This window comes from Sus scrofa, chromosome 8 (genome assembly GCF_000003025.6).
Source record: "Sus scrofa isolate TJ Tabasco breed Duroc chromosome 8, Sscrofa11.1, whole genome shotgun sequence".
Classification (NCBI taxonomy): Eukaryota; Metazoa; Chordata; class Mammalia; order Artiodactyla; family Suidae; genus Sus; species Sus scrofa.
Window position 1 is genome coordinate 191,966 of NC_010450.4, and position 14,082 is coordinate 206,047.

General features: G+C 61.6%; 1 protein-coding gene across 2 annotated transcripts in view; it reads right to left on the reverse strand.

Annotated features, from left to right (window-relative positions):
* CPLX1 (complexin 1) overlaps positions 5,911–14,082 on the reverse strand; it is a 33,846-nt gene continuing 25,674 nt past the window's right edge. Inside the window, exons 3-4 of one of the 2 annotated variants that reach the window (XM_003356825.4) lie at positions 12,607–12,782; positions 5,911–7,772 (exon numbers count right to left, since the gene is read on the reverse strand). In XM_003356825.4, coding sequence (XP_003356873.1) covers positions 7,575–7,772; positions 12,607–12,782 — 374 coding nt within the window. In that variant the 3' untranslated portion in view covers positions 5,911–7,574. The remainder of the gene's footprint in view (positions 7,773–12,606; positions 12,783–14,082) is intronic. The other variant, XM_021100829.1, reaches the window with a different exon arrangement.

Sequence of the window (14,082 nt, forward strand, 5' to 3'; positions counted from 1 at the left end):
CTGAGAGCCCCTGAGCGTGAAGTAGTGGCCCTCCCTTCACCTGGAGACAAAGGCAGATGCCCCCACCCCCATCTGCCTCCTCTCGCTGCCGCTGGTCCAGCAAGCAGGGTCCTGCCTCCGACAGTCTGGGCTGGGCGTGGAGGGCCCCTGGGCAGGGCTGCAGGACCACCGGGTGCATGCCAGCAGGGCCCAAGGGTGCCGGGCGGTGCAGGCAGGACATGCACAGTGGCTGCTCTTCTGTGACTCCAAGATTTGAGTCATGACAAGGGCTTTGGGGCCAGTGGTAAAATGCAGTGTGGAAAAAGCCAGTGCCCTCTGGAAAAGGGATAGAGATGCTGATACCGCTTCCAGAGAAGCTGCCTGGGGCCCGCAGTCCAGCCCTCCGAGGCTGGTAAAGGCCGTGAAAGAAGATCTACGTGAATGAAGAGACACAACAGGCTCTTAGATGGAGTCAGCACGTCACAGAACCGAACCTGGGTCCGCTCAGCCCATCTGCTGACACGGCTTGTGGTGAAGAAAAATGCAGAGTTTGTCGCAGGCGCCAAACAAGGAGAACAGGCAACTGGGGCTCAAAAGCCCTGGCTCCCTGAGGCTTTCAGGGAAGGGTCTGTGAAGACAGGCTGAGGGCGGTGCCATCAGCTCCTGGGTACTCTGCTGACGGGTTGGTGAGGAGGAGGTCGCCAGTCAGCATCACCCGTCCTCGGGTTCAGCCCGTCTGGGGTCTGCGTGCCCGTGGTCAGCAGTCTTCCCCCGCTGGGGCTTCGGTCTCTCTCTGGAAAAGGGCTCAAAGTCGTGGGTCAGGATGTCATCGACAGCCCTTGAGGAGGAACTCAAGGTCCTTGACTTTGTTTTATGGCTGCCTGTTCTTATTTTGTCTTGCTTGTTTTCCTTTGTTCCTGCCCTTTCTCTGATTAAAGTTATTCTCTGGAACTTGGAGCCTACTACAAACAAGAGGGAGGCAGCGGCCATGGGGGCCTGTCCCTGGAGGCCCCACAGGGTAGCAACATCATATTTGTTTTTATGTCTCCTTAGGGTCCTCTTGGCTGTGACAGTTTCTCAGACAGGCCTTGTTTTGATGAACTCGACAGTCTTAAGGGGCTCTGGTCAGATATGTTGTAGCATGTCCTTCAGTTGGTGTTCGTCTGCTATTTTTTCTTTTCTTTTTTTTCTTTCTTTTTTTTTTTTTTTTTTTTTGTCTTTTTGCCTTGTCTAGGGCCGCTCCCGCAGCATATGGAAGTTCCCAGGCTAGGCGTCGAACCGGAGCTGTAACTGCCGGCCTACACCACAACCACAGCCACGCGGGATCCGAGCCGCGTCTGCAACCTATACCACAGCTCACAGTAACGCCGGATCCTTAACCCACTGAGCGAGGCCAGGGACCGAACTTGCATCCTCATGGTTCCTAGTCGGATTCGTTAACCACTGCGCCACGGCGGGACCTCCTGCTATTTTTCTCAGGGTTAGACTCGGGGTGTGGGTCTGGGGGAGGAGGACCCCAGAGGTGTGTGTATCCCATCCTATCACAGTGCCCTGTCACTGCTGATGCTGACCTTGGGCCCCAGAGGTGGTGTCTGTCACGTTTCTCCAGTGCAGGTGCTCTCTTAAGCCCTTCCCATAAGCGTGTTCCCTGAAGGAAGTCACCCTGTGGAGCCCACACCGAAGGCCGGCTCCTGACAGGACCGTCTGCGTCTGCTTTTGCGTGTCCGTGTGCGCCTGTGCACGCGTGGCCCTTACCCTATACCCGGGTCATAATCCAACAGGACCTTATTTTGTTGCCCAGATTGGTCCAGGTTTGGGAGCTCTCTCCCCTTCTCATGCCCCATCATTGTGGGTTTGGTTTGTTCTTTGGCATTTTCTTACTTCCAGGCTTCCTGCACCAGCCAGCTCCAAATGCCTCCTCAGTGGTGAGTTTTGAGTGTGTGTGTGTGTTTTTAGGGCTGCACCTGTGGGGCCCATGGAAATTCCCAGGCTGGGGGTAGAATAGGAGCTGCAGCTGCCAGCCTCCACCACAGCCACAGCAATGCTGGATCCAAGCCGCATTTGCGACCTGCACCACAGGTCACGGCAACGAGGGATCCTGAACCCACTGAACAAGGCCAGGGATCGAACCCGCGTCCTCATGGATCCTAGTTGGGTTCGTTACTGCTGAGCCACAATGGGAACTCCCGATTTTTGATTATTTATTGAACTTTATTTCTGCTCACTGCATGAGGATTAGCTGCAAGTCAGAGAATTTGTATGGACTGTCAGTCTCCCGTCTGAACCTGGAAGGTCCAGCCAGGCCCGGCCCCTGTTCATTGTCTGGCCTCAACATGGGTGGGTGAGGGAGGGGTCAAGAGGTGTGACAGGGTGAGACCCCTTCTTGGGCCCTAAGCAGGACTGTGTGGACATGTGCAGACAGAGGCTGACTTCTGGCTGATGCACCCTAGAATGTAGGACTCCTTGGAGAGAATCAGGGGTTTGGGGCACCTGGACACAGAGCAGGTGCCATCCTTATGGGCCAGAGCTCTCTGCAGGAGCAGGTGCATCAGTGCTACTCAGCTGCAGATTGAGGCAGTTTAAAGGTCAGGGTGGAATTTCCTGGTGGCCTACTGGGTTGGGGATCTGGCATTGCCGCTGCTGTGGCTCAGGTCACTGCTGTAGCACAGGTTTGATCCCTGGGCAGCAACTTCTCCATGCCGTGGGCATGGCCAAAAAATAAAATAAAGGTCAGCGCTGGGACCAGGCTTGGGGGCCAGGTTCAAAGGCCAGTCAACAACTCATTAGCATTTGTCTTTCCAAGAAGGCTTCTTTGCAGAGGGCCCTGAGGAGACAGCCAGGGAGGGAATGACGTGGGCTGTACCCAGGAGCTACCCCTGGCACTGGGTCTCCTGCTTCAGGAGGGTGGCAGCCAGGAGTGTCTGCCAGGATCTCACCCAGTTCATCCCAGGCTTCCAGGCCTTTCCCTCAGTCAGGCTGGGCACCTCTCTTCACTGGCATCATCCTCTGCCTAAATCTCAACGTACTCAAGGGTGCAAGAAACACGTTTATTTTGCAGAAACCAAACTAAACTTCCACTCCATGCCTCACCCTCTGGGGCTGAGAGAAATCACCCTGGGCACCACGGGGGTCTGGTGCTCAGCATTGTGGGGGCCCCACCCTCAGGGACGAGCAATGTAGGATTCTAGTTCTTCCCCGAGCCTCACGCAGCAGAGTAAAGACCCACCAACGGCCGGCACTGGCTGCTAGAGCCAAATGGATGCCCTAGCCCCCTCCTCACCTCCAGCTCCTGGGCCTCACACCCTCACCGCCTGTAACTGGGGCTGGGGGGCGGGGGAGAAGGGTGAGGGTAGTCCGGGGCAGGGCCGATGGCCGGGAGGGATGACCCCACCGGTGGCCGGGAGGAATGACCCCACCGGGAGGTGGTGATCCTCTGCTGTCCCGTCCCTGGACGACCTGTGCGCACCAGGCTGGGCGCATCTCCTCTCCAGTGCCCGCCCCGCCTGGACCGCGCTGCGCCGGCCCAGCCCCACCCCGCAACCAGGTAGTCCCGTTCCTGGTCCTGGCTCAGCTGGGTTCTCTGTCCCAGCCCTCCCAACGCGGGGGCTCAGAGGACACCGGGAGGACGAGAGGACACAGGGAGGGACCGGAGAGCGCCGGGGAGACACTAGGTAATCGATCCCGAGGACACCCCTGCGGCTGCCGCCCTTCCTTCTTTGGCGTCTCCCGGGCCCCGATTTGTTAGGTTTCTGCCACGTGACCTTCTGGGAGCCAATCGCAGCCGCATGACTTAGCACGCGTTGATTGGCTGAGGCCGGCCAGGGGCGGGGTGGAATGAGGTGGGGGCGGGACCGGGGTCACCAGGGGGCCTACTCCTGGCCCCGACGCCTAGGCTCAGCGCCCAGTTTGAGTGGCGCTGGGCGGTGTCTTTCCTTGAGGCCCTTCAATCCTCCAGGCCACGCACGTGTCGGCCGGCCCTAGCCAGGAATTGCTGCAGCCGGATCCCCAGCTCGGCCCCTCAGCCCGCTTCCCTCATCCTTCCTCCGGTCCCGCCCCATCGTCAGCTTCCCCCCTCCCCCCCAAGCCCGACTTCCACCCCACCCCACCCGAGCCCGCCCCCCGCATCCTGCCTGGGCTCCTGCCCCTGGTCCCACCCCCCCGCCCCCCCAGCCTGACTCGCATTCTCACCCCACCCAATCGTGCCCAAGCCCGGCCCCAGGTCGACGGCCTGAATCCCACCGGCTCCGAGGGATCCCATCCCACCCTTCACCGGAGACTGTCCCTCCTTTAGGACCTGATGAGAACCGGCTGAGGCAGAAGTGGAGGTCGGCTCCAAATTGTGTGGACAGGTGGCCTGCACCCAGGGTTCACTGAGACCCGCTGGCAGCGATTGTGGACAGCAGGATTTGTCTAGCTGCGGATTAGCACAGCAAAACAAAATGGTCCTTAATTGCCAGATCTTTAAAAACGTGTCCTGGGAGTTCCCATCATGGCTCAGTGGTTCACGAATCTGACTAGGAACCATGAGGTTGTGGGTTCGATCCCTGGCCCTGCTCAGTGGGTTAAGGATTCGGCATTGTCCTGAGCTGTGATGTAGGTTGCAGACACGGCTTGATCCCGTGTTGCTGTGGCTCTGGTGTAGGCCAGCGGCTACAGCTCCGGTTAGACCCCTAACCTGGGAACCTCCACATGCCGCAGAAGCGGCCCTAGAAAAGGCAAAAAGACAAAAAAAAAAAAAAAAAAAAAAAAGTGTCCTGACAGCCTTGATAGCTAAGTGGCTTGTGACTCAAGCAGTTCCAGGTGCCTAAGAGACAGCAATGCCGAGCAGAACACGGCCCCAGGTTGGCTCCAGAGGATCTGCCTGCCTACCTGAGGCATGGAGGACTTCCCTGAAGGAAGTGTGGTCTGCTTTGTTATAGAGTTAAATGAATGCTCTGAAAGGAAAGAGACTACAAAGAGGCAGAGTGGTCCTAAAGCAAGCCCAGAGCCAAGGGCGTGGTGGCAGAAGTCCCAGGGCCACTCTGAGGTCCTCAGCCAGCTTCCGCCTCAGGGCCCTGGCACTGCCATTCCTCTGCCTGGAATGCACTTCCATCAGAGGCCTGCAGAGCTCCCTCTGTGTGCACACATCACATCTTCAGAGGGAAACAGCGACCCTCACCATCCCCTCTGCCTCCTGCCGCTGGAAAAATCAGTCCCAGGAGAAAGGAACCTCAATTACCCCTGGTGCCTAGAACGGGGCTCTGCACGTTGTGGGGGTTCAGCAAGCATCAGGCAAAGGGGTGCCTCTCCCTGGAGCCCGCGGACCCCTCTGCAAAGAGATCTGCCCCACCAGGCACTGAGGAAGGGCCGCGGGGCTCCCGAGGGAAGGCGATGCAGGTCACTGGCAATCCGGGTTGCTCAGCACTGAGAGGAGTTCAGGCCAGGCGGGGGCGGGGGTGCAGTTCGGTGTGCCCCTTCTCAGAGCAGCCGTGCTGGGGCGGTGGCTTGTAGAGCCCAAAACCTGGATCAGCTGGCCAAGTTCTGAGGCAGAGGCAAAGGGGCAGCATTCTGGGCCCAGCCCAGTGGGGAGGGGGTGGGGGTGGGGGGACAAGTGTGGTCAGCACAGTGGGACCAGGGCCCCAAGGGCTGTGGGACAGGAAAGGCCAGAGATGGGGGAGACTTGCGGGGCTGGGGCCCTAAAGGGACCCGGTCTGCGGATGTCGAGTCGGGCGGGGCAGCCTTAGGGAGAAAGGGTCTGCGGAGGGAGTCCAGGTCAGGGCTGTGGGGAGCCCTCAGAGCTGCCCCCGCGAAGGGGGTGGGGTGGGCTGGGCCTATTTGGCAGGGCCTGGGGGGGCAAGTGGGGACCAACCATCCAGCAGGACCTCGGCTGCACCCCGGGGCCCCTCCCAGCCCCATTGCCTCCGGGGGGAAAGAGGACTCCAGACGGCCACGCGCGTGAAATCACTGTGGTGTTTATTGGCTGTGACTCCATCTGGAGAGGCCCCCGCATGCAGGAGGAGTCACGGGCGCCAGGACAGACGACGGGGACATCCACGGTCTACACTAAGCTCGGCTGCTTGGGCGTCCCACGCGCCCGGAGCAGGATGCGGGGTTTCTAGAGATAGCGCCCTGTCTGCTCAGAGCTGGCTTTTTAACGTGTGAAAACAGGCATTTAAAAAAGACGTGGGACCGGGAGGAGGCGGGGCGCGCCCGCGGCTGGGAACTGGGGGGCGGTGGTGGTTCGTATTGCGTCTAGTCGTATGGCTTCTCTAAAGAGCTAGGGAGGCCCGCGCCCCTGGCCCGCGACACGTGGACACGATGAATTTTCGACGAGACAGAAAAGGCCCCAGGGACTGAGGCGAGAGGCTTCCTGTCACGATAAAACTCCTCAAATACGTAAGACCTCAATTACCTGAGATTCGACATATTGTGATGCAAATTAAACGAAGGTAGAGGAAACGTGAGGGTTGGGAGGCCCTTGGCTGTTTCTGTTGACCCCGGCTGGCCCAAGTGGCAGGGGCGCCAACCCCAATTCGAGGGCCTGCATCTGCGCAGGGACGGCACAGGACAGGGGCGGGCCTTCTGACTCCGCTTGCTTCTGCGGGCACCCAGCGCCCGGTCCCCAGGGCTCTGCTTCTCCTCCCGGTTCTGGGCGAAGGTGTGGGTGTTCAGAGGGTGAGGGCAGGACACTCCACCCCCAGAGCAGCCTCGGAGGACACGGGTCATGGCAACCAGGAAGGGGAGTGGGGCTGGGCTCAGCCGGGCCGACAGACTCAGGGGAGCTGGAGTTATGGGGCTGCATGAGCGCCTATCTGAGGCTTTCCCAAGCCTGTCACTTTGTGTTTCCCTTGGTGGGGGAGAGCGCAGGCCCTGGCATTCCTCAGAATCGAAGGCTTCCAGAGGAGTGGACAAGAAGAGGGCCGGGAGGGCAGACAGCTGGACGAAGAAGGTAAGGGGTGCAGATGGACGGAGGTGGAGGGCAGGCACTAGGGACTAGCACTAGGAAGACACAGATACAGCAACCCAGGTGTCAGTGCGGGGGAGGGGTTGGGGGGGCCAGGCTGATCCCAGGCAGTGAGCCCGGGCCAGCTGCTGGCCTCTCCTACCCCCACCCCAGCCTGCACGACCGCTGCCCCCTACTATGGCTGTGCTCCTGAGTTTGCGCCCGCCAACGCAGAGGTGGTCGAGGGACTGGCCCTTAAGGTGGCCCTGGCCAAGGGCCCTGCTGGGTGGGTGGTGAAGGGCTGGAGCAGAAAGGGGCTTCCCAGGCTCTGGGGGAGGGTCCAACCCACCTGCTGCCAGACGAGCACGTGGGCTGGTCCCCAGAGCCTCCAGCAGACCGCAGGGGCCCTGGGTGGGGCGGTAGGGTGCCCCTCCCTCGGTGGTAGTGGCGATGGCAGTGCGGGGATGGGGTGGGGTGAGAGGTGGGCAGAGGCTCCCAAGGCATAAGGGGGGCATGGGGCGGAAAGACCCAGGACTATGGCTTATACTGGTGTTGGAGGGCTGCACTCTGCTCCCGACATCCCTTCAGGGGCCTCCGCGGAGGGCAGGACTGGGGGTGGGCGAGGGGGCAGGGGCTCCGGGCTCGGGCGAGCTGCTGTCCGGCTCCGTGGCTGTTACTTCTTGAATATGTCCTGCAGTGGTCCAGGCAGGTACTTGATGACCGTGTCCAGGATGCTCTCGTCCTCCTCCTCCGGTTCATCCCCACAGCCCGGTGGGATGGCCTTCTTGGGCCTTGTCAGGCTGCCCTCCGAGTTGGCCTCCATGGCAGCCTGGGCCTCGGCCTCACGCTCCTCCTTCTTCTTGATGCCATACTGCAGGGGACAGGGCAGGCGGAGGGCAGGCGGGGATCAGGCACTGGAGTCCCCGGGCCTGCCTCCCAGCCCCAGGAGGGGCGCTCCCAAGGCCTGAACAGGCTGGACCCTCCCAGCTTTTGCAGGATCAGAGGAGGGGCCTCGAGAGGCAGCAGCAGCAGCAGAGAAAGGCACAGGACGGGAGTGGACGGCCACCCAGACTCCCGGAAGGAGAGGTCCCCAACCAGGAGGTCTCAGAGAAGCAGGCATGGTCCTCGGCCTGGCCTGGCCTGTAGACCTGGAGCACAGAGGCCTGGCCGAGACGCCCGCTGGCAGTGGCGGAGAGAAGCCATTGTTCTGTGTCCAGCCGGCCCCGCGGGGCCTAGATCCTTGTCTGGCTACATATGGCCACAGCCTAATGCCTGGCCAACTATCCCTGGATGCCACCAAGACCCTGGCCCCTCGAAGGTCATTCTGCCTGCTCCATGTCCAGTTGTCACTTCCGGGTAGATGTCTGGGAACCCCACCTATGTGTGCCCTCGGCTACACTCCTGGGCACTACTGAGTGCCCCCCCATTCTGGTTTCCTGCATGTGTCTCCCCTCAGCAGTGGATTGAGTGGTTTCCCTCCAAAATTCATGTCACCTGGAACCTTAGAACGTGACCTTATTTGGAAATAGGGTCTTTGCAGATGTAATTAAGGTAAGATTAGAGATGAGATCGTTCTGGGCCCTAAATCCCCTGAAAGTCTCCTCGTAAGAGAAAGAAAAGGACACATTAGGAAATGAAAACGAAGAAAACGTCCGGACGGACGCTGCCACAAGCCAAGGACACGAGGGTTGCCAGAAGCCTCCAGAAACTGGAAGAGAAAGGTCTTTCCTACAGGTTTCAGAGGGAGCACAGCCCTGCCAACATCTTGATCTTGGCCTTCCATCCTCCAGAACGGAAAAGAAATATTTCCAGGAGATTAACATGCCCCCCACCCATACCAGGCCCATGGGCACCCTTACCAGCCCTCCGGGACGAGCAGAGCACTGATGCGGGTGAGCCTTGGGTCATGCGGCCACGAGACCATGGACAGACCTCCTGCCTTCAGGCAGGCTGGTGGAAACCAGGTAGGGACAAGCTGGCCTGGGGAGTCTGGGGGACATGTCGCCCACCTGGTGGGCAGAGCTCAGGGCCTGCGCAGCAGAGGTGGTGCCCCTTGGCCAGGTCTGAGGTCCTAGATTATGCACAGGGAAGTACGGGAGCAGAAGCGTTAGTGAGAGTAAAGGGGGAGCTCTGGGGAGCCTGTGGTGTCAGCGATGATCGGGGCTGCAGGACCCACAGGGCAGAGCCCCCACTGCCCGCCCATCTCTTGGAGGCTCTGCTTCTGGTGCACATCAGGGGCACCCTGGCCCTCTGCATCCAGATGGGGGGTTACCTGCGTCCCACCCCCAGCTTGCTAAGAGAAAACCACACCCACTCCTCCCTCGAGGCTGCAGGTGGCTTTGGGCTTTAGGGGGCAAGGCCACCTTCAGCAGAAGTCCGAGAGGAGGAAGCTATGCTCTCGGCCTGCCAGTGCCCAGAGCACAGCCTGGGGCCTCCTTGGCCACTGAGGAGAGAGGCGAGGGGTTTGTCTACCCTTCTTCAGCAGGGGCCCTGGGCAGCCAGAAGGCCCCTCTGCACCCTGAACAAGAGCCTGGAGCACTGGCGGGGAGAGGTTAGGGCACCCAAAGGGATGCACTGAGCAGCGGGCATGCCACCCAGAGCACTGCCAGGTCAGCCCAGGGCACAGAGGGTGACGCCAGCCAGACTGCAGCCACTTTGGTGGGCTGGCTCAAGGAGTACGGCCCTCTTTCTGGGTCACTGAGCCTGCACAACCTCACCTCAGGGGACAGTGCCCTGGGCTCTGAAGGAGAGGGAGGCGGGTGTGGGGCAGAGCGTGGGCCCAGAGAGAGTCAGACCAGAGACAGCAGAAACGAGGTCAGACCTCTAGCCCGAGGCGCCGGAGCGCAGCAGCTCCCACAGCCCAGGACGCCTGTGTGAGGGCCGAGGCGGGGCCAAGGTCTGCAGGCTGCACCCAGGAGGCTGCAGTGGCCAGAGCCCACACTCACTCAGCAAAGGCACTCACGCTCAGGGGAACGTGTGGCACCAGCCGGAATGGGCGGGCACAGTGTGACAGGCATGTAAGGGAACATGGGGTGTGTGGTCAGGCGGAGGAACCTCCCCGACCATCTGGGGGGGGGGCTGTGTCAGGGCCTCCCCTCTAGGGTCCAGAGAGGAGGCCCCAGACCCTAGCCCAGTACGCCACAGAGACTCAACATCATTCCGGGCAGACCTGGGGCCACCTCACTCTCTGGGGTCCCTCCCCGAGTCTGGCTCTGGTGTGGTCTGGCTGAGAGCCGGTGTGAGGCCCCAGCCATCCTCCTCGACCACAGAGATGGTAGGGCCCCGCCACACACCCCGTGGCTGGGAGGGAGCTCAGGGTGCCAGCACCGGCCTGGGCAATGCGGTGCTGATTTCATGGTGAAAATCAGTAATGCAACCAAACCACTAATAATCAGAGTCACGCCTACACCTGTTATTATCAGCACAAACCTCGGACTGAGCCTTGAGGGACCTCAGGGGGGTAGGAGGGATGGGGTCGACCAGGACCCACCAGTTTGGTGCTGGTTGGAGGGGCGTTCTGGCTCAAAACTGTGGAATGCGGGCGGCTGGAAGCACCAAATCTGGCAGTGCGCCGGTGAGCCAGATAGTGCTTATGCAAACCAGGTGGTGCCTATGGCCCGGGTGGGTGAGTCCCCCCCCACCTGGACCTGCATAGTGTGGCGTGACTGCGTGCGGAACAGGAGGAGCTGCCTTCAGGATAAGTCCGGAATGCAGACTAGGTCGAGGCGGGTGGGGCGGTGGGGAGCCAGGTGTCTTGAGGCTCTTGACCTTGGCCCAGCGCATCAGCCCCCATCTGAGGGGCCCCCGAACTGTGCAGCTCGGCACCCTCTTCTCTGCCCAGCCCCATGGGTAGGGCACCAGGAGAGGGCCGTGGGTCTGGTGCCCGGGACCCAGCAAGGGCCACTGGGGAGCCACACCTGAAGCCCAGGTTTCCCCGCTGTGGGAAGCAGGAGGGCAGTGGGAGTCGCCTAGGTGTGCCAGGTGGCGATGGGATCTGCAGAGAGCTGTTGGGACATGGGTGTCGGGCAGACCTCGCCAGGACCTCGCCTGGGGCGTGCTGGTGAGAGGTGGGCAAGAGTGCCAGGCCCGGAGCTCCCTGTACCAGGCACCAGGGGTGCCTTCCCTCACGGTCAGGACGGCCTGGGTGAGGGAGCAGCTCTAGCCTGCAACCTGCACCCCAGGACAGCTGCTGCCCCCACTCTGAGTGATCACCACTTTGTTGGGGGGCCTGGGGCAGGAAGCACACCTCTCTGCTGAGCGGGAGGCTCCTTGGGTGGGGTGGACCCACTTCTGGTAAGACCTGAGCTGCCTCTGCCCATGAGGGGGAGGTGCTCACCATCCCTCTCGTCCCTGCACACCCCCACCCCACGCCTGGCAAGCAGGACCCCGGCTTCTCACTTCCGCTGGAACTCCCAGGAGCTCCCTCAAGCCTCTCCCTCCCTCCCTCTGCTTCTGTTCCTCCATCCAGAAGACACTCAGCCTGGACATCTCTCACTGTTTCTGTCTATCTCTGTCTCTCTCTCTGACTTTGTCTCTGTCTCTCTAGCCTCTGACTCTGCCCCCCGTTTCTCAATGGATACACTGATGTCCCCCGCACAGCCTAAGTGGAGCCTGGCTGCCTCCCTCTCTGCCCTCTGGTCTGTGGTGCACACTTCCCCGTGCTTCCCCAAAGAGCTCAACAAGCCTTGAGTCCGCAACTCAGGACAGCAGCAGGGCTGGTCCTGGGGGTGGGGCCCGTGAGCGGCTGTCCCAGCAAAATCAACTCATGGGTCCCTAGGGAGGTCCCCCCAAACTGAGTCTGCCGCCGGGGCCCCTGGACCCTTGACTGGGCTGTGAGCACCTTGGATGGAGGGGCCTGGCCTGGTGTAGGGTGTGTCCCTAGGGGTTGTGGATTCAAGGCCCTCGGGAGGACCTGTGGTTTGGGGAATGCCATGGGTCCCTAGGGAGGTCCCCTTCTCCCCTCCTGGCTCCCCGCCGGCCCATCCTGGATGAGGCCAGGGCAGCCACCCCTCCTGGCCTCTCTCGCCTTTCTGACCCAGGCTCTGGACAGACAACTGAGGACATGCCGCTGTGCACCGCCACCTGTGGTCTAGCTGCAGACTCAGCCTCTGCTCTGGGCTCGGTTCCCCTGCCTGTGCCCAGCACAAGGCTTCCCCTGCCCCCTGCACTTGGGAAGGTGGCCCAGATGGTTCTGGAAAAGGTCATGGCCTCCTTTTTGGCCACGCCCAGGCAGACCTCACGGCCCACACACCTGCTGCCCCCTCACCCTGTTGGTAACTGCAGGTCCGGGGCCCAGCCAGGGGGTGGTCAGGCACGTTCCCCCCGCCCCCCGCAAGGCGGCTCACCCACCCTGCCCCCGCCCTCCCTGCCAAGGGCCTCTCCTCCGAGCGCTTGGGGGCCGGCAGAGGCTTCCTTCTCCTGCAGATCCCACTGCCCTGTTTAAGGAACCTGGTGGCCCCCACCCATGAGGATGGGACCCGGTGCGGGCCGCCAGGGCCCGGAAGGACTCCGGGCCCCCCGGCGCGGCCCTAACCCCGAGAGACAGCAGCGGTGACCCCACCCATCCCGCTCCTCTGCCCCTGCTGTCGGCCCACCTCCCGGGGGCTGTTCTGGGAGGCAAGGGGGAGGGGAGGCCCCGCCCCGGCGGTGGCCCCGCCCCGGAGGCCCGCCCCCGGCGCCGGCCCCGCCCACCTTGTCGCGGATACCTTGTCGCGGATGCCCTGGCGCATGGCCTCGCGCTCCGCCTCCATCTTGGCATACTTGGCCTTGCGCTCCTCCTCCTCCTGCCGCAGCGCCTCCTGCCGCTCCTCCTCCTTCTTGGCGGCGTCAGGGTCCTTCTCCTCGTCGCCCCCAAGCATCTTCCCCATGTCCTTGGTGGCCCCTGGGCACAGAAGGGTGGGCAGTCAGGCCAGGCCTGCTGTCTCCCTGCCCCCACCGGGCCCCGCCCAGTCTCTTCTGTCCATCAGGGCAGGGTGGCCTTCGTGTGTGTGTGTGTGTGTGGTGTGTGTGTGTGTGTGTGTGTGTACATGCCAGTGCGTGCCAGAGGAGGTGAGAGTATGCACAGCTGTGTTTGTAAGGCAGAGCGGCTGGTGGTCATGTGTGTGGCTGTGTCTGTGTGTGGTTGTATGTGTGTGTGTCTTGTGGGGTGGTGTGTGTCTGTGTGGTCGTATGTGGGTGGTTGTGTGTGTGTGGTTGGTTGTGTGTCTGTGGGGTTGTGTGTCTTGTGTGGTGGTGTGTGTTTGTGTGTGTGTCTGTGACAGTGTGTGTGTGGTTGTGTGTGTCTTCTCTGCGCTCCATGTGCAGCAGAGGCCCAGCCTGCATGAGGTGGTGGCAGGGTGGCAGAAGGCACAGCTGTGTGGGCTGAGGGACACCCGGGACAGGCATCTGTCAGCGCACTGGGTGTGCAGTACAGCCCCTGGCCCACAACTGCTGGCGCGTGTGTGTCGAGGCACCAAGGCCTTAATTTCTTTGCTTCGCCAGCCGCCACTTTGCTCATGAACTCCTGACTCACAGGCAACAACAAACACTCCCTGGACGCCCTCTGTGGCTGGGCCCTCAGGGCAGATATGTAATTACAGCCTCGGAGCGCAGCCCTGGCTCTCGGTGGGGAGTGTGGCTGCCCTGCTGCACCTAGACACCAGGCATCGTGGAGGCGGGGAGCAGAGTGGTTAGCACCGCAGGTCAGCTGATCTCAGTCCAGGGTGCCGGTCCCGCGGGAGCACCCTGAACACCACCAGAGGGAAGGCAAGGCCAGCTGTCCCTGTCGCTCCCTTGGAACAAGCTGTGTTCCTGAGGGGACCCCTGGGCTGGGCTGCTCCCTGTGCCTGCCATCTGTCCCCAGGCCTCTCTGGGCACTGGCTTCTGTCCCCTCACCCCTTGATGATCACTCACAAGCACTGCCCAAGGCCAGCTGCGTCCAGGCCTTGAGAGTAAGCCATGAGGTGGAAACGCAAGGCCTTGTGGGTGGGCAGATGCTGACACCCCACCCCTCTCCACCTGTGTGCCTGCCTCCCCACCCTGGCTTCAAGGCCCAGCTCTGTACTGCCCGCTTCTCTCTGAAGTCAGTGGCTTTGTACTCTGATTCTCCATTGTCCTTGGCACTCCGGGTACTACTGCACTACTCTGATACTGCACAGGTCCGTGCAGTGCTGAACCTTCCTGCAGACTTCTGCACCAAATGC